This window comes from Strigops habroptila, chromosome 3 (genome assembly GCF_004027225.2).
Source record: "Strigops habroptila isolate Jane chromosome 3, bStrHab1.2.pri, whole genome shotgun sequence".
Taxonomy (NCBI): Eukaryota; Metazoa; Chordata; class Aves; order Psittaciformes; family Psittacidae; genus Strigops; species Strigops habroptila.
Genome location: NC_044279.2, coordinates 36031402 through 36050450, shown reverse-complemented (window position 1 = coordinate 36050450; position 19049 = coordinate 36031402). Strand labels below are relative to the sequence as shown.

Genomic DNA, 19049 nt, shown 5'->3' with positions numbered 1-19049 from the left:
CAACATGACCCTGCAGTGTGTACTTGCAGCCCAGAAAGCCAACTGTATCCTGGGCTGCATCAAAATGAGGGCGAACAGCAGGTCGAGGAAAGTGATCCTGCCCCTCTGCTCTGCTCTTGTTAGACCCCACCTGCAGTCCTGCATTCAGCTCTGAGACCCCCAACACAAGAGAGACATGGAGCTGTTGGAGGGAGTCCAGAGGAGGGCCATGAAGATGATCAGAGGGCTGGAGCACCTCTCTTATGAAGACAGGTTGGAAGAGTTGGTGCTGTTCAGCCCGGAGAAGAGAAGGCTCCAGGGAGACCTTAGAGCAGCTTCCAGTACCTAAAGGGGATCTACAATAAATCTGGAGAGGGGCTTTTCACAAGGGCTTGTAGTGACAGGACAAGGGGGAATGGCTTTAAGCTGACAGAGGGGAGAGTTAGATTATAGATTAGACGTTAGGTTCTCCTGGCATAGGTTGCCCAGAGAAGTTTTGGATACCCCATCCCTGGCAGTGTTCAAGGCCAGGATGGACAGGGCTTGGAGCAATGTCGTCTAGTGGAAGGTGTCCCTGCCCATGGCAGGGGGGTTGGAACTATATGATCTTTAAGGTGTCTTCCAACCCAAACCATTCTGTGATTCTATGAAAAGGGGGGGGGGGAGGGGAACAAAAAAACGAAAAAAACCCCACACACCACCAACACCCAAATAGACCCATAAAGAAGCTCCACCCCATACCCCCCCAAAAAAAAAACCCACAAAACAACCACCAAAACCCAACAGAACACACGCACACACCCCCCATACAATCCACATAACAATAAAGCTATTGAGAAGTAGGGGAAACTCTTGAAAACATGACAGTCCAAACAGTTCAACGTTAAGTTACGAAGTGGACTGCTCCCCTCAAACTCTGAAGTTTGAGAAAGAAAGCTAACTTGTAAAACAAATGTTATTAAAACACAGAAGGTTTAAGATTCAGTGGGAATCTGCAAGTAAATATTAAATCTACTGTCACTCTGTCAAGGGGCCCAGTGTGGATAGAAACACTCCTGTGATCTCATACAAGCAGGAAGGATTCCCGTCTTGAATAGTTTCCAATGTAAAAACACCCAGTTACAACCTCTTATTCCAGATAGACTTCAAAGTATTAGTAATGTACTATAATAGTATGAACAGTTTATAGCATCCAAAGATAACATCCAAATGGAGAGCACTGACTCTTAAGAGACCCTAAATCATGAGAGCACAGACATTAACAAAGTCAAAATAAAGATCACACATGGATTTTTCATATTTAACACTGGGGTTCTGCTGTGCCTCTGCCCTTTTAACCATCCAGCACACACTGGTCTATCACTGCTTGCTGCACTAAGAGCAGCAGAACTGCTGAACAATGATCTGTACAAAGCCTGAATATGGCAGTAAAACTCCGAAAATAGGTACCCTTGTGTATCCTAGGGAGAAAAATAAAAGAGCTTATTCAGCTTACTCTATGCACGAGATACAGAGGTGGCAGCTATACTGACAGGTCTCTTGTCATGGCAAGGATGAGCTTTCACAGAAGCAGCAGTAAACAGCTTACCAGAAGTACCCGTATACTGTGAGCATGGTGAAACACTGGCACAGGCTGCTCAGAGAAGTTGTGGCTGCCCCATCCCTGGCAGCAGCAGACAGTCAAGGCCAGGCTGGATGGGGCTTTGAGCAACCTGATCTGGTGGAAGGTGAACTTGCCCATGGCAGGGAGCTGGAACTAGGTGATCTTTAAGGTCCCTTCCAAACTATTCTGTGATTTTGTATTATTTAAATAGAAGATGAAAAACTGCCCACTATGTACAGCAGAAGCTTGTGGAGGTCAAAACCAGGATAAGCTCAGCAGTAACTTGAAACATAACTCCATTTAACTGGAAATTAGTAGAAGTATGCAGTATTCAGTAACTTCCATTTTTACTTAGCTGGACTAAGACTCTGAAGAGCTGGCTAACTCTCCAGCTGTCTATCATACCAGCTGCATTTGTTTTGATAGCATAAACTGGCTGGTTCAAATAAAAATTATTATTTGAAGGGAACAACTGGACTACCACACAGCCATACGTCACCATTATCCTTAGGACTCGCCATTGGCTCCTATACTCAGCTGAAGAGTCCGCTTGAACTAAAACTTCCAATATTGTTATTGTAATTGTTTATTAATTAAAACAGGTTATGCTTATTAGTCTAAGGGTTACATCAACTCATGGATTAAACTGATGAATCTCTAGCAGTACTGTGTGCACTTCTAAACTAGGAGGATCTAGAGAGGAAAAGAACCTATTTTGGCAAGAAACTCATCTGCCATACAGAAACAGCAAAAAAAAAAAAAAAAGTAAGAAAAAGAGGACAGAAAGGAAAAACAAGTGACTCTTACTGACATCTCTGCCATTGGGGACAATAAAACCTTACCATACCATTGGCTATTTGTAGATACATAAGAACTGTGACTATGAACTACTATGACTTACATACTACGAAGCTAGGCGTTTGAACTATAAAACAAACTTTACAGAACAGGATCTTAACTCTCCTCAAACCATTTATCTCATGCTTAAGGAAGCATACTGGCCACATAGCTAGTAGCCTGATGCCAAAGTTTGTGTAAGAAACTCAGTACATTCCCATCTCCTGAATGGCAAAGAACTTCACAAACTAATTCATTCCCTTAAAGAAGAGATAGGCAGACCTATTTGGCCTTTGGTCCCCCACAACAGCTCCTTCCCAGGGCTGCTATTTTCATGTTATTTCACTCCACATTCTGCTCTCCCCCAAAGGAATGACTGTAACACCGGGCATCCTACACAGTAGAATAAACCAAGTCCAGTTTTTCCCCCCCCTACTTGATGCGCACTTGTACTTCATCTGCATATTTTCGTTGTTAGTTCCTAAGGAGCACCTTTAGCTGAAGATCAGGAGAAAAAAAACAGTATTTAAAGTTAGAAATAAGAAAAATGCATTAGCCGCTGCATTGTCCAACTCCAAAGTATGCAGACACACTGGTGCTCAATGTAAAAAAGAAAAAAAAGTGTCTACAGCATTTCTGCAGGGAGTACCACCTCTGATGGAAGTCAAACTTAAATAGACACTGGATGTAATACACCTGGGATCACCCAGTAAGACTGTGCATCTACACCTGCCCATTCTGAATGAATAAGCTCTCAGCAGTATGTAACAGGCTGGATTTCTGGTTTTCAATGAAAAATTAAAAACTACTAGCTCAAAGGACACTGTACAGACAGTACAACAGTATGGCTTTCAGATATTCTCACCACTACCTTTTCTTACTTTGAGTTTTTATCAAAATCAACATGTGTTTGCTATTATATACAAAATACAGAGTACCCAAACATTAATATCCTTTAGGTACAGCTCAGATGCCCTCCACTGTGGGAACAGTGATTTAGGAACACCTTTATCCGAAGCTGCTTTTGTGTAAGCAGTACTCCACAAGCTTACAGATAAGAGAAACAAAACCCAGAAATAAGCAGTGAGACTAGTTCCTTCTCCAGAAGGAAATCTGCATCTCTAACCTCACTCAGCTAGGCAAAGTCTCCGCAGGACAGCACAAAGTTCCTTCGACTGGGGAAGAAGCGGGAGGGGGAGAAGCACGCCTTTTCAGCTTTTTCCTTGTAATACACTATTACCCCTCCAGAAGCTTTCTTGGATCTTATATCAGGTGTAAACCAATACAGAAACAGACTAGGATGAACCTGACATCATGCTCTCCTTTTCAAAATCCCACCAAGGAATTTCATAAATCATTTTCTCTCATTTACAAAGTAACAGTAAACTATTTCCAAGGAATTTCCAAGAATGAGAAACAGCACAAGCAAGACTGCCAGACTGGCCTTTCCCCAATAATCCAGTTTGACTGTGGATTTCCACAGCCTAAAAGAGGCCTCTCAGAGGTTTGTCACACATGCACTGCATGTCACACATGCAGTGTGTCACTCAACAGAAGTAACAAATATGCTCTTTGGGTGTCTGAAGCATGACACCTGAAACAAAACAAACAGACCGATGAACTTTTAAAAATAGGTCAAATGCCCAAGACTAACAGAAAACTTCATGATGGACATTTCACCATTTCCCAGAAAATATACTGGGAATTTAAAAAACAAACAAACAAAAAAACCCCACAACCAACAACAACAAAACCCACACAAAAAAACCCCACCACACACCACAACCAAGAGCCGTTCCAGACAACACTAACAAAACAATCACACCTTTTGATGTCTGAAGCCCCTCGTTCAAAGTAAATGCTCCATTGCTCAATATCCGTTGACAGCTTTCAGATTAGTTCTAGCTAAACTTCTGTTCTGCATGACCTACAATATCTACAGATCCAGATAAAAATTCGTTTGAGGAAGTTGTGCTGCAAGATGGCGGAGTGCTGGACACGAGGGGCTCCTGTTGTGCAGCTTGCTACTGAACAGACACTGGGTACTACTGAATGAGTGTACTGTGGAATGTTCTACTGTATAACTACATAGTAAGATTCTAAGTATTGAGGGGACAGACGGTTGAGTGGCTCCAATACGCAACCTACTGAAAATATCCAAAAGCTAACAAAAGCAGTTATGAAGCAGTTATGAAGCCCATTGACATCCTGAGGCTTCTTCAATAAGCAATTCAGATATTTAACTGACCTTCAAAAGAAACACCGTTCTGTGGAGAAAAGGAAAATTAAGATCTAGATGTGGCCTTACAATCAAGTGTGGAATAATTGTACATTTATCCAACTCACCCCAGCAGTCCTCTTGTGATAGTGTTGTTCAGTCAACTGCCTAGGAAGGACAGGCTGATGCTGCAGTTACCCAAGACACTGCAAGTCGAAGTACAAAACTTTCTTGTACTTTTTCAATAAAGAAAAGGTTAAAGGGATGTGTACATAAACCCTGTACGATATGTATGCATATAAAAAAATCTTTTCTAATATGCTATTTTCCAGTTACTAAACAGCCTTCTTTAAGAGGAAAACTGGCCTATGAATTGGCCTACAATCGTTCATTTCATGAACAGACCTATTTCTTATCTAACACAGCATCACAAGAATTCAGTGGTCTGCTAGACTACTTAAGTTTCAATGCCATTTAATTCAATGTTAGACCTCTTTTTAAGCCCCTACACCCCTTCTCCTCCCTCCTCCCAAGTTCTACAACAATTTACTCTGTCACTTCATAGTTCATTTAAAACAGCTAAAGGAATTTAAGACTCTAAAATGGCAGCTTTATTCAAGATACCTGTGTTATAACATGACAGTAAGCAGAAAATTTGATCCTTCCCTCTGCAAAAAGAATTCATTTCTGTAAAACATCAAACAAGCAGCACATCTCCAACAAACCAGGCGCAACAGGCGCACCATGTCTGCCTGTTTCACAGCTGGCATGCACCCACACTCACTTGCTCCTTACCCTCTCACACTCCACAACAGACTGTAAACACACAGCAGAACAGAGAAGCAGCACTAAACAGCATTGTGGGAAGTACAGCACAGTAAGACTCGACAGCAGACAAACTGGAACAAACCTACACTGAAGGAACCTATATGAGATCAGCTCTAAGTTGTGCAGTGGTTCTTCAATCTATCCTTGCATCCACTGGTATCCTTCTTCCCATCAGTAACACTGCCTCTTTTCCAAGTTTTCCTAAATAAGAATTTCTCAGTGGACAGAAACCATCAAGGTTACTTTGATTAGTGGCAGAGTTACACCATGTCCTCATTTATTATAATCACAGGAAAGATGTTGCCACCGTCTCCCACAAGTATAAACCTACAAGCAGCAACAGCAGGAGCCAAGAAGGGAAGAGTTAGGACAAAGACACTGCTACTGAAGGTCTTAGCAAACGTTCAAGTCTCCTGAACAAATCACTTTTTCTTAATATATCTTGATTTCACAATCCCTTAAGCAACCAACTTGCTGCCCTCAACCTACTACAAATCACAACAGGCAACTAATTTTACCAGAGAATACACAAGAACTTTGAAGATGTAAGGACTATATGCCTCATGATTACAGCGGACTCTACTTCTCCACAGCATTGGAACAGCACTTTCATGAACAAAAACTGATGTACTTGCTTAATTCACTTGACTAAGCTTTTTTGTCAAGTGACCAAACAACTTTCTCAAACAGCAGCTCTGGCCTGTTCACACTACTTCTGAAGCACAAGCCTAGAAGTATGACAGGGACCAGCTCGGTACGACTAGCACTCCTGCCAGCTTAGCTGGGTAAGCAATCAAGCCAGTTTTGCAACCTTATACTCCCAGATGCCAACAGGAGTTAAATGTACATGATTTTTTAGAAACACAATTGGATCCCAGAAATAGAAAGACTGCAGGCCTGATTCTCCTTTCGTACTGGGACACTTCAAGATTATGAAACAGTGCAAACCCAGGCTGCTACAGTGCTAAACCTAAGTCCTTGGGTATCATGGGCTCCTCCTCCAAAATATTTCCACTGCATCCATTACCGCTGTATGCGCCCATCCTAAGCAGAAAGAAACCTGCATTGCACATGAGTAACACCATTAGTTGGCAGATGTTCTTAACAGAAAAAAATCAAGTTTTTTTTGCTTTCCCACTCCCTTCTAGTCTGCAGTACTTTACAAACATGGAAAACTTGCAACCAGATCTGCTTGCAGACCCTAGATCACTTTTAGTTTTCTCACATCAGAAACCAAATTTTCTTTTGAGAAAACTACTGTGGCAGTGCAGAATGGAGTGCAAACTTTCCATTAGTTTTTGATACCCAGTGAAAACAGATCCTGCCAGAGCTCTTCTGCATCCCTGGCTTCCCAGAAAAGTAATTTTAGTTGCAATTTCCCATGACTTCAGAAAAAAGCACAGCCTACGACAGTGATGTTGAAAAAATTGTCATCGTAAGAATATCTAAAGTCATGACAGAAGGAAAGTTTTGTGCACGCCTGCAAACAGCAGCACATTTAAGGTATGAATGCCAAGTAAGTTAGTTCTAACAAAGTATCAAACACCCCTATAGCCTTAAAACCAGGAATTCTGAAGTTGCATCATTTTTGTTTCAAATACTGACAAGCAATTTTTGTATTTATACTTTATATTACAAATCTGCTGCAAAGGTAAAGAGACTGTTTATTATCCTTTAGGACGGTTTTCAAGTTGCCGACTAAGATGAACTATTTCGCACTATGTAAGGTTTACCTGGACTTTCCTGGGTACCAGTCTTGGCCAAGTGTCTTCCTCATTTTTAAGAGTTCTTTCTGATACACCATAAGGAAGACTAGAATCTAAAAATGTTAAGAATCCTAAGGAAATTTAACTATTCTGCCTGGCTTTATCTTACGAAGGCAGCCTAGAATTATTTTGACCTACTGTGCTGATTTTGATTCAAAACTCACCAAATCACAGAAGCAAGATCAGCTACAAGCGATATTAGTCTTTAAGATACACATTGGTATTTCCTTTTGTATCACCTAGAAGAGAAATGCTTGCTAACTAGAGTTTAAAGCAATATACAGAAACAGAGCTATGTGCCAATATGTCAGTAGAAGAAGTTGTTATATCAAATACAAGTCACAGTATCACTTGCAAAGCAGAAAGCAACATTAACGGCCACATAACAGAGGAAGTCTTCAAATCTTTTAATTTTGCTTCCTCCCTTTACTGCCTTTTTATATAAAGATTTCTTATCAAAAATTCATTTTCTTCCATTGAAGCCAACATTGTCAACAAGACAGACTCTTCTGAGAAGGCGATCTTAGAAAGCAAGTAGACTTGTAACAGTTATCTGTGAAACACCACAGCACTTCAGTAGTAATTCGCAGGCCTGTGAGCCTAACACTCATCATCTTGTCTTTTATACAGCAAGTCTAACCTCTCAACAATGAAATTCCCTGCATAAAATTCCCTAAAAGTTTTAACACCCGAGAGATTTAGAAGCCGAGAACAAAGGAACATCAATGGAATAAAATTAAACTCTTAGAACTGTGATTTGCATAAGCTTCCACTTGCAATATACACAACTGCTAAGTCTCCCTGAATTAACATTTCAAAAACACAAGTTGAAGCAAATATAGTAAGGATTATCCTCGTAGCAGTTGTTTTGTAACAAGCATCACAGAAAGATCAAAATTACTAGCAAGAGATGTCACTTTCAAAAGCCTCCCCTAATAAGAACATAAGCTTTTAAACAAGACCTACCTAAAAGTTTCAAGATTACTTGTTTGTTGTTGGGGTTTTTTTGCCACATCAAGTACTCCCCAAGCAAAGTACTGGAGCAGAAAGAGTGAGAGTAACTTAAATGCAACCTATTTTAGATTACAAGCTTGAACAGCACCTGTACGAGTGCTCTCATCTTTCAGAAAATAAACCAGACCTGAAAACATCTACTGATCTGATATCATGGTCTACTTTCCATGAAAAATAACTTTAGAACTAACTCCCAGGAGCAGCCACTTGAGATGCTCAGAGTAACATCACAAATCACGAAGCAAAACCAAAGAAGTTGGAAGAGACACACAACTATTCAGGTGGGTTTGAAGATAAAAGTAGACAAAATGCAAATCTACCATTTTCCTGACAAAATACTATTCTGGCTTGGCAAAAAGTTGATACAATTCCATGGCATTCTGAAGGCAAGTGCAAGCAAAACATGCTTTCCAGCAAGAGCCACATGAATGAAGTTACCAGCACCATGCCCACACTGATGTTTCTTTACACATACAATGCTGCCAGACATAGCAAACACGCACTTATACATCAGTTGGTCCTTTACATAAGCTTAAAAAGTAGTTTAATTTCGATAGTTTAAGATGCTTAAGGAAAAGCCCCATAGATATTTATCTGTGTTTTAGACAGCTAAATTCATAAAAAACCTCACCTCAAGTGACCATATGTAGGTTACATATAGAAGAATTAGCCTAATTACAAGTTGGGGTTTTTGACATTTTATGCATCATGTGTAGAAAAACTGAAGCACATAGCTACTTCAGAGCTCTGAATAAGAGATCATTTGAACATTATGCATGATATAATTGACAATCCTCTTCTGAAGTTCTCCACTTACCACTTCTCATCTGTATTATTTTACCTGGCCTAAATCCAAGCCCAACACCTAGTTTTAAGCCTCCTCCATTACGCACACCTTCTCTGTTCTCAGATTACAGCCTGACAAATATTGTAAGTGCTGATATTGGGTATACTTCATGATAAGCATTTTTCAGTGTCACATAATATCACTTTATTTTGAATTTCATTTTCAGTAATGAACAATTCAGTCACACAACATAAAGCTCATTGTGCATCATTCCCTCAAAGTTAAAATAAGAAGCCACCCAAATAGACAAGAAACTGCCCTGTTTGTTTTCTCACAGTAACTGTGATAATTAGGGAGATGGGTATACTGCAACTCTACTGAATCCTAAAACTTTCAATGATACAGTCTGAAGTTGAAAACAATCAAATCGCTCAACCAACAGACTCTTACCTACAGCCATCTAAATGTCAGAAAAACCTCAGTATCCAGTCACCCAACTGAGAGGTTATTTGAGATACACCTTTTTTTAATAAAAATGGATGAATCAGCTCTGCTTCTACAAGGAAAACCAACAATACACCCACACAAGCATAAGAGCCAAACTCAGATGATGTTTAAGCTTAGGGAAGCATCTACTGCAAGACAGGGTTCTTTAGCTTCCCAGTAGCCATCAGTCTTTACTGGCCTATCTTGTCCATTCTTGCCTGTTCTACAGACCTACCATATTTTTGTTGCGTATGCCCATTTGAGAAGCAAGACTTTAGTGAGCATGTGCTGAGCATATGGGCAATGTAATTTCCTGCTCATTCCCATATTACTTAAAAGAAGCAGCCTGCTCCCTTTCCCAGCCACAAAACCTGCTGCTTGCTTCTTCCAAAGGGCCCTACTCCCATTTGTTATGTTGCAAAGCCTGGGGCTGTGAGGAAGGAGGACAGATGAAATGTCAGTGCCACTGCCAGAATAATCCTTCAGGAAATTCACTTTCAAGAGCTCCACTGAAAAGAGAACAAATAGGAACAGGCCAAGAACTGGCTTAACTGAACTGCCAAGCAACACTGGGCTACCAGACCATTGGCCGGACAGCCTAACCTGAGCAAAAGGGTAGAACAATATTCCCTGTGTATCAGTTCCAGCTGAGTTCCAGCAATATACTCAACACAGTGATCCCACATGCTCTATAGCAAAGTTCACACATTCAAAATTAAGTTTTCTTCCACGACAAAAATTTCAGAGTGGATTTCTTCTCGCAGTATTATTGCTATCTGCATAGCTGAGACATTCAGCTTTATCCATCAGCATGGCAGGCGAGTTTTAACTCAATTACTGTATTTGACAGTCAGAAAGTTTACCCCAGTAGGCTGACAGACCTTCTCCCCTATTAAAATCATCATATTTCAAGACTAAAGAAAAGAAACCTAATACATGTTAGTAGAATTACACAGTTTATCAGTACATCTGAAAATTTATGTATGTCTCTAGCAGTTATGGCCAGAAGTTAACCACAGGATACGAGTACGAGGAGTCCCAACAGTCACACTATACTGTATCTAATTTTAGCCCACCTGCGTATGTTCAATGCCTTCCCAAAAACCAGGACTGAACAGGAATTAAGAGCCACGTGGACAGCAATGAAACCATTGCAAACGCTTAAGTCCTTGCTGCTACTGTCCTTCCTAAACACCAAATCGTTTACCTCCTCTCCCTCCTCCTAAGAGGGCCAAACAGAATTAGGACTATTCTGCTACCATAATGTAACAAATAACATTCAAAAGGGAAAGACAAAAGGGCTTGTAGGGCTATTTCTGCCCTACAACATCTAGTAGATCCCAATCTAACAGCAGGATCACTCCTTACAAGGCACTGTATACACACCCACACACAAGTACATAAATCCTCCACTCTCTCTACAAAGAAATATATGCACGTGCATACACCCCACAGGCCTTCCTCAATCATTTGAGGAAAAATGCAAGTCCCCAAGGGCCTTCCAATGCTCTCACATCCCCAAACTAGCTTTCTGCATAACTTCTCATTGCTCCTGATGAGAAATTAAGAGAGCAATGGCATGATTTTACTTTCTGATGTTAGAATCAACACTGTCCATTTCAGAGCGGCCAAGAATTGAATTAGCATGAATCACCACCCTTAGGTGGTACGTTTCCATTTTCATACACTCTGAACAGAAAATGGTAGTTTTCTATATCCATTCCAAGAAGTTACTTTCAGATATTAAAGGAGCTCCAAAGTAACTCAGGATTAAAAGAAAGAATGCTTTGAAATTCAAACTAAAACACAGAACTATTTCATGTATAAAAATACTCTCAACTAAACTTAGAAAAAAGGACTTGTTAAGACAACAATGCACAACAGGTCCAGCATTCACTGCACAAAGTTTGTTGTAGTATCCCACATCATATCACCTGAGCATCCTTTTCAAGCATTAGTACTATAAATGAAAACAACCTGCTTTATTACTAAACAACTACAATAAAGCCCTGCAGGAATCCCAGGTATCTAAATGTGTGTGATTACTTCTGTGAGATTAGCATAAAGCCTTACGTCGCAATTCTCTATTAAACATACATCTGCTATATTGAACAAGACACATAAAATTGCTCTGTGAAGAAAACACGCAAGAAAACAAGGTACCAACAGATTACAACAGCAGGGAATGCCAGGATTTGAGTTCATCCTCCTATGTCATGCAAGCTTATTATACTAGCTTGCAAGTTACATACTTAAGAACAATTTCTCTGTGCTCCACACAAAGATCATGCCAAGGTGGAACCCAGAACTGCTTGGTGAGGGGTGCCTGCGAATGCAAAGGCGAATTAACAGTTTCATATCCAGTTGCAGAAATAAACTGCTCTTACCCTTCACCTAATACTTACTGTTGGCTCCCACATCCTCAGCTACTCCAGAACCTCTCATTCTCAGGTATGTGAATCCCAGTATCAGAAAGAACAAGCATGCAGCAGTTAAGAGGAACATGGACAGGTAATGTGCACTGAAGCCTCCAGTGGTGGATACCTCCTCTCTTTTGAACTGTTGGAGAAGCTCCTCCTCGGGCTCCGAGAGATTCTTCTTGTAGGTGTTTTTCAGGTAGGTATGATTTGAACCCGTATGATTGGAGTGGTTGAGTCTAAGGGAGGAGGTGGTTCCACCCGGGGGAAGGCTATTAGTAGCTGAATAGATCCTGGATTCAACATTATAGCTACCAGCAGCACCGCTGAGAACGTGATTATTGGTCGCTTTCCTAACGGTGCCTGGAGGGTCAGTGATTTTACTGCTGTCCACATCCGTGAGCGGTGGTGGAAGCAACAATACTGTGGGGGATTTCTTAGACAGGCCAATGCGGTATCTGGGGCTGGGAGGACTAGAGTCCAGATCTTCACATCCTCCTCCTCCCCCCGCCGCCGCCTCCTCCTCTCTTCTGCCCCTGTCTAGACTCCCGGCAGCAGCCGCCTCCGCCGCCCTGTCATTCGTTACGACTACACCAGCACCACAGCCTCCGCCAGCCCTTTCTTGGCCCGTCTCCATCACGCCAGCGCCGGCTGCAGCGCATTTGCTTGTTATGAATGGAGCAGGAGACTTGCTGAGGCTCCGTCTGGGCCGGCGAGCTGCAGGCTCCTCCTTCGGTACCTGCTGCTTGTTCCTCGCCCCCGCCTCCTCCTCCTCCGAGTCGGAGTACTTGTCCCTGCTGCCGCCGTGGGAGAGGAGCCGGCTGCCGTTCACGGTCCGGTTCTTCCACCGCTGCTTCTCGCTCTCCTCCTCCTCCTCCTCCTCTTCGTCGCCTTCCTCCCCTCCTTCCTCGCCGTCCGCGGGCTCCCTCACACCCTGAGCCGCCGCCGGCCTCCTGGCCGCTGCCCCCCACCAGGCGCTGGGCTTCCGCCTGGCCGCCTCCTCCGGGGGGGAGCTGTTACTCACGCCGCAGGCGCCGTGGGGGGCGGCGGGCCTCAGGCCGCGGAAGAGGGGCGAAGCCCGCTCCCTCCTGCTGCCGCCGCCGGCGCCGGCCTGGCTCCGGGGACTGGTTTCCACATCCGACTCGTCCGAGCTGAAGCCCAGCAGCACTTTGCCGCCCCCGGCAGGGGGTGCTGCGCGGCTCCGGCCGCTCCCGGCGCCGGCCCCGGGGAGGTACGGGTGCTCGGACACCGCCAGCCGCGCGCCCGCTCGCCCGGCGCCGCCGCCGCCGCCTCCCGGCGCCGCTCCGGCCCCCGTGTTATTGTTGTTGCTGTTCCGGGTCTTGTTGGCGCCGCTGCGGGCCCCAGCGCGCTCATCCTCCCGCAGCTTCTTCAGCTTCTTCAGGTAGACGGGCCGGGTGCTCTCAGTGACCGGCCCCGGGGAGAAGCCGAAGCGCCTCAGCTCCGAGAAGAGCTCCTCGTCCGTCAGCTGCGCGGCCGTCGCCATTTTCCGCTCCCCCGCCGCCGCGGCGTTTCCTACCCACGCGCCGCGCCGCGCTCCCCGCCGGAACTGACGCGTGCGCACTCGGCTGTGGCCTAGACCTGCCTGTCACCCCGCGGCACCGCCCGCCAGGGACGGGGCCAGACGGGCGGGGGGGGAGGCGGGGCCGCGCGGCGCCGGCGGGGCCGGCGCCGGCGGGGCCTCCCCCGCCCCGCCGCCCGGGAGCGGCTGGCGCCGGCGCCGCGAGCCGCCCTTGGGGCAGACGTGGGCCCGCCCGCCCGCCGCATCGCTGCCGCGGGGCCGGCCCGCCGGGCGGCTGGGGCGGGGATGGCGGGCAGAGGCGGGGGGGCGTCTCGCCTCAGGGGAGCGCGTCGGTGGTGTTGCCGGCGGTGTGCGGGAGGTCGCGGCTTGCGGGCCGGAGGCCGCCGGGCTCGGAGCTGCGGGAGCGAGGGGCGGCTCGTGCGGTGGGCTTTGGAGCGGGAAGGGCGGATGCGGTCAGGAACGCACTGTTCTGTGCTCGCCTTTAAATAGGCTTTGAAACGGGATCGCCGGCTGAGGGTTGTGAGGCACTGGAAGAGGTTTCCCCGTCCCTGGCAGTGTTCAGTGCCAGGCTGGATGGGGCTTCGAGCAACCTGGTGTAGTGGTAGGTGTCCCTGCCAGTGTCTCAGGCAGTGTGCTCGCTTCTAGCAGTGCACTCGGTCAGCTTGTCTCCTGAAGTCCGGCATCAGGACATCACAGCGGGAAGGAGACAGATGAAGCATAATGGCACGAATGCTCCGGGAGGCTGCATCCTCACTGCCAGAGGCCGAGCGCCATCCACATTAAGTCTGCAATTGCCTGGCTGTATTTTGCTCCTTTCTTTCGGAAGATAGTCTTTCGCATATATACAGTTGAAACTATCCATCTGACTATGTAGAGAACTTGTGTACTTGTCAAAATGGTTGTCATACTGGCATTTCTCAGAGCGCGAGGCCCTTCTGGATTGGCCCTTTGGCCACAGAACCTCGTGGAGGCTTCAAAATCACCTTCTGACCTGTGTGTCTTTATCCACCCTGAATGACAAAACCCTGGGTTTAGCTACTGCTTCTCGCATCAGATGCAGGCAGCCAGATTTCCAATTTGAGCTAACTCAGGCTGGCCTTACAACTCCATGTGCAGAAGTGGTCCAGAAACAAGATCCAACTGCAGGAGCAGTTGTGCATTCCCCCTCACAGTCTGCAGCAGCGAGGGTATAGTGGTTGTGCCCTGCTAATGTCAAAACTGAAGTTGCTAATCTTGTGGTTGGAGGATGTTTGCAGAGCAAGAGTTAAAGTAGCTGTGAGACAGCTATGTGCTGAAGATCAAGCCAAGTCTATAGAGCTAGAAGAGTGGCTCGAAGCCATCTTTCATGACGATAGTGGTGGTGGTGATGATGAATGGTGATGATTAACTCGTCCACCTCACCCTTCATTTCTGACCAGCCACACCTGAGAATGCAGAACCCATCCTATTGTTTACCTAAACCTCCTGTAAGACAACTTCTCCAAGGCTGAGAAGCACTAGATGAGGGGTTGCGTCACTGGTGCACTGGATATGACAGCACTGTGCACAACCTCCTCCTTGTTTCCCTGGCAGAGGAGCCATTTCACACACAGCAGTATTGTGCACTGGAGCAATGCATGGAACTCCATCTGCAAGGAAGATTACACTCAGTATGAGCTCCATTGCACATTAAACCACTAACATAAATGTACCTGCTCTGACCTATCTCCCAACCTATAGCAGCTGATTGATATCCCAAATGCTGTGAGAAATGCTTCCGATATTCCATTTCTCCTTCTCAGAAGCAGCCCGCATTTTCCACCAGCTATCTGGGATACGTGTATGAATGTGCTTACCTCCAGCTGCTTGTGGCACTGGCCAAACAAACACCGGTAGGTCCTGGGCCAGGTACCATTCTGACAGGCATGCTTCTGTCTAGTGCCTGCTTGGGCACTTGCCTTCTATTGGAAGAATGCATGTTGTCCTGCAAGAGGTGAAGAGCCTGTCATTGATTTGATGAGTCTATGATATTATCGATGCAACTCGTTTATTCTGCCTGTTTATTGCAGCCAGAGCATGAGTTTATAAAACCATTTACTCAGCAGCAGGAAGGCAGTAAATACAAGAAATTGTTAACAATTGAATCATCTGCAAAACTATAGCATGTAAATACACAAAACAGCTGACTGAAAAGTCTGCATATTCCAAGTCATGCTTTAAAATCTGTGTGCCAAAATATTTTGAAATGTTTCAAAAATATGTCTTCTGGTTGATACTGAAGTAAGGATATGTCTACTACCAATCCAAAATCTCCACATTTCTTTAACAGTATTCATTAGTATCAATAATACCAATGCCTTATTAGTATCAATACCTGCGGGTAGTAAATTTTTAAGTAGATACTGAATGTAGATAGTTTTTTAAAGGTAAATGTCAACTGCAGGGAGTGTGGAGCCTGTTCTTCATTAGGAAGAAAATGGTGGTTGTTTCTGAATAAGACATCTTGGATTATATTTTCCCTCTTGTCCTTAAAGGAGTGGTGCTCTCAGGAAACTGCCAGTTTTTCGATTGGGTGAATAGGTGTTCTTCTGGAAGTTAGCAGCCATACTTCTGTTGATCTTGTTGGACTGGGATTTGAAGTTGTATCTTAATACCTCTTCTACCTTTCCTTCCTGATTCCAAGATTGTTTGGTGTTCATGCATTTTTGCAAGTTCTTAGAATCTATGAATGACCGTTGCCTTTCTAGAGTTAGCAGGGGAAGTCTTACTGCAACTTCCTCTAGCAACTAATGCAACCCAGTCTCTATACAACTCACTGTTGCATACGTGAAGCATTTAGAAATCATGAGTCACATCTAAAAGAAATACAATACTCTTGTAAAACTTGTGATATTGTAAATCATAGAATCATAGAATGCTTTGGGGTGGAAATGCTGGTGTCTTTCTATTTACCTTTTGATTTTTGAGCCTTAAGCTATGCTGAAATCACATTCACATTCTCAGGAATGTGATGTTAGTGAAAGTAAATGTTAGTAAAGAGTAGGAATGTGCTTTTCCTTTCTTTTTTTTAATGAAAGTGAAGATTGTCACACAATCAAGCACTAGTACAGTTACTCATAGCATAGGAAGAAATCACTCTTCCCTATGAAAACCAGCTGTATTAATCTGTTTTTAAACATATTTAGTCTGGTTTATCCAGTTGTTTTATGAATGAAATAACATGAAATAAGTTTCTGCTGACAAAACTGAATGGACTTTTTCACTAAGAAAACTATTTTTTAAATATTACAGTTGCTGCCACTGTGCTAGTTCTGTGTGAACACTCACTTGCACATCCCTCTTTTCAGTTCTTATTTCACCTCCTTACAACTTCCATGCGAGTTTTAGTAAGGAGAGTGAATTGTTTATGTACTGACCATGCTGTTCTGCATGTGAGCCTGTGTGTCTTGCCGATAAATCTTTTGCTGATAGGCTTTTCTTTCCTGAGGGCATCCTATTAATGTTCAAAAGGCTTCTACCGTCTCTTGCCTTTGTATTGCCGCTGATTTATGACTAAGATGTGGGCACTTCCCATGTGGTGCTGGGCTGCTTGCATATTGCAACAGTGTGAGCACATTGTGCTAGACACCTTACATCCCACAAAGAGGCCATGTGTTTCCAGATTACAGTTCTTGGCTAAGTGTCCCATAGTAGTTCCACAAAGTGTGTGATGACCTGCCATGACTGCAGTTTTAGTTACTAAAAGTGAACCATCTTAGGTCATAAATCTGAGGCTTCATAAGGCAACAGAATACTCTGTTGCAGTTACTAATTTGCCTTTTATATAACTTATACTGGTCCATAGACTAGTGTGTTCTCAATTGGGTGTTCATTCCTGATCAGGTCATGTAACTCCTGGCTCACTTTATTATATCTGTATTCCTGAGCACTGGTCATTTTAGCGGGACTGCTGGAGGCATGTTGCTGACTCTCTATGTTGAAACAAAAATCCACAAACAGAACTCCAAATCCTTAAGAGTGGCTTAAAAAAATGTGTTTGTTTAAAAAGGACAGTTTGTTTATGTATAAACCTTTCACTGTAACTTGCTTTATGTGTTCAATTCTTTTCTCAGGAACCAGGATGGCTAGATATTTTAAAACCTGAACCCGAGCTGTCATGCTCCTTCTGAGGCAGCCCAGCATCCAGTTGGCTTTCTGGGCTGCACGCACACACTGCTGTCTCATGTTGAGCTTCTCAACAACCAACACTCCCAAGAAGAGCCGTCATTCATGCAACAGAAAAAATGAAGTTTTCATTTTACATTTTCATGTGAGGCTGTGTAATGGATTTGTTGTGCCACAAAGTTCTAATTTCAGTTTATTCAACGAATAAGCGGAGTATAAATACATACAATAGACAAAAATAATCAAACCAAAGAAGTTCAGAGTGGGCCCACCATTCTGCTTTCTTTGCATATCATTAGGTTACTGCAAAGCACTAAATTCAGTGTGTTCCAAACAATTGTTGGTATTACTATCTGCGCCTGTTTAGCACTTGGAGATCTGACCCATTTTCATCACTCTCTTGTACCTGGCACTATGCAAACACAAGAGAACATATTCCCTGTTTCTTGAATACACACTTGCCTCCATCACCTCCCACCTGAACTGCAGGCAGGATACATAAGCAGGAATTCAGCAGCCCTTAGAAAACCCCATGTTATTAGAAAAAGCGCTTTTACATGTCAGCAGGACAGACTGCTACAAGCATTTCAGTCTCTCCTGCTCCTGGCTTCTTACTAACTATTGAACCATTCCTTTTATTCCTAGTGCTCAGTGGTGCGGACCTGGCATATTTAGGTTTTCTTAAGCTGTGTAATTTCCAGTCAATAACTCCACTCACATAGGAAATTTCTCCCATAAAGGAAGAACTTCCATAAGAACTACACACAAGACAGTGGGAACAAAGTCCCACTGGCCGTAAGGACTACCATTTCCTAGCATGTACTTCCTTCGAAGTACATGCTGCATTTCTAGAGTTTTGTATTCTCTCAGAAAAATCAAGTACATTTAGGGATTGTTAACAACCAGTTTTTGGTCTACAGGTAGGTTATCCGCATCTCCATTTAAAAGCAGCTTGGTCTTTCCTGAACCGGAGCTTCTGTGTCACACATCATGGGAGTCTCTAGCATGCTCCACACACTCCAGTTGTTTGACACATGTAGATGTCATCACTGCACTCAGTTTCTCCTCTGTGAGAATTATGCACTGAAAGTTTTCCTTCACTGCTGCTTAGCTGTCCTTCCCAAACTATGCTGCTAATGGTTTCTGCCCCATTGCTTCAGCTTTTACTCTGTGGCATAAGACAGTGAGCCTGACAGTGCACCACATTCATCCTTCAAAGGTGCTGAATTCAGTATACCTGGTCACTCAGCAGGGAACATGGGCAGTGCATCGGCAGAGAGGACCAGATTTCACCATTTTGAAAGGTGTGTAAGGCATCTGCCTTCAGCTCAGGAAAAGGTACACACATTCTCCCCTTACTACTACTATTAGGTTGACCCAAATGTAAGCAAAATAAAGTGTTCTTCAGAGCAGGGCTAATTTGTCAACACT

General features: G+C 44.0%; 1 protein-coding gene and 1 long non-coding RNA gene across 3 annotated transcripts in view; one reads left to right on the top strand and one right to left on the bottom strand.

Moving 5' to 3' along the window:
• Positions 1-13504, bottom strand: part of LEMD3 (LEM domain containing 3) — a 52377-nt gene extending 38873 nt beyond the window's left edge. The window contains exon 1 of one of the 2 annotated variants that reach the window (XM_030478771.1): positions 11924-13504. In XM_030478771.1, the coding sequence (XP_030334631.1) occupies positions 11924-13439 (1516 nt within the window). In that variant the 5' untranslated portion in view covers positions 13440-13504. The remainder of the gene's footprint in view (positions 1-11923) is intronic. The other variant, XM_030478770.1, reaches the window with a different exon arrangement.
• A 340-nt stretch (positions 13505-13844) lies between these two features.
• On the top strand, positions 13845-17536 carry LOC115605017. The gene is made up of 2 exons (XR_003990478.1): positions 13845-15619; positions 15989-17536. It is a non-coding gene; the product is annotated as an uncharacterized LOC115605017 (long non-coding RNA).
• The last annotated feature ends 1513 nt before the right edge of the window (positions 17537-19049 follow it).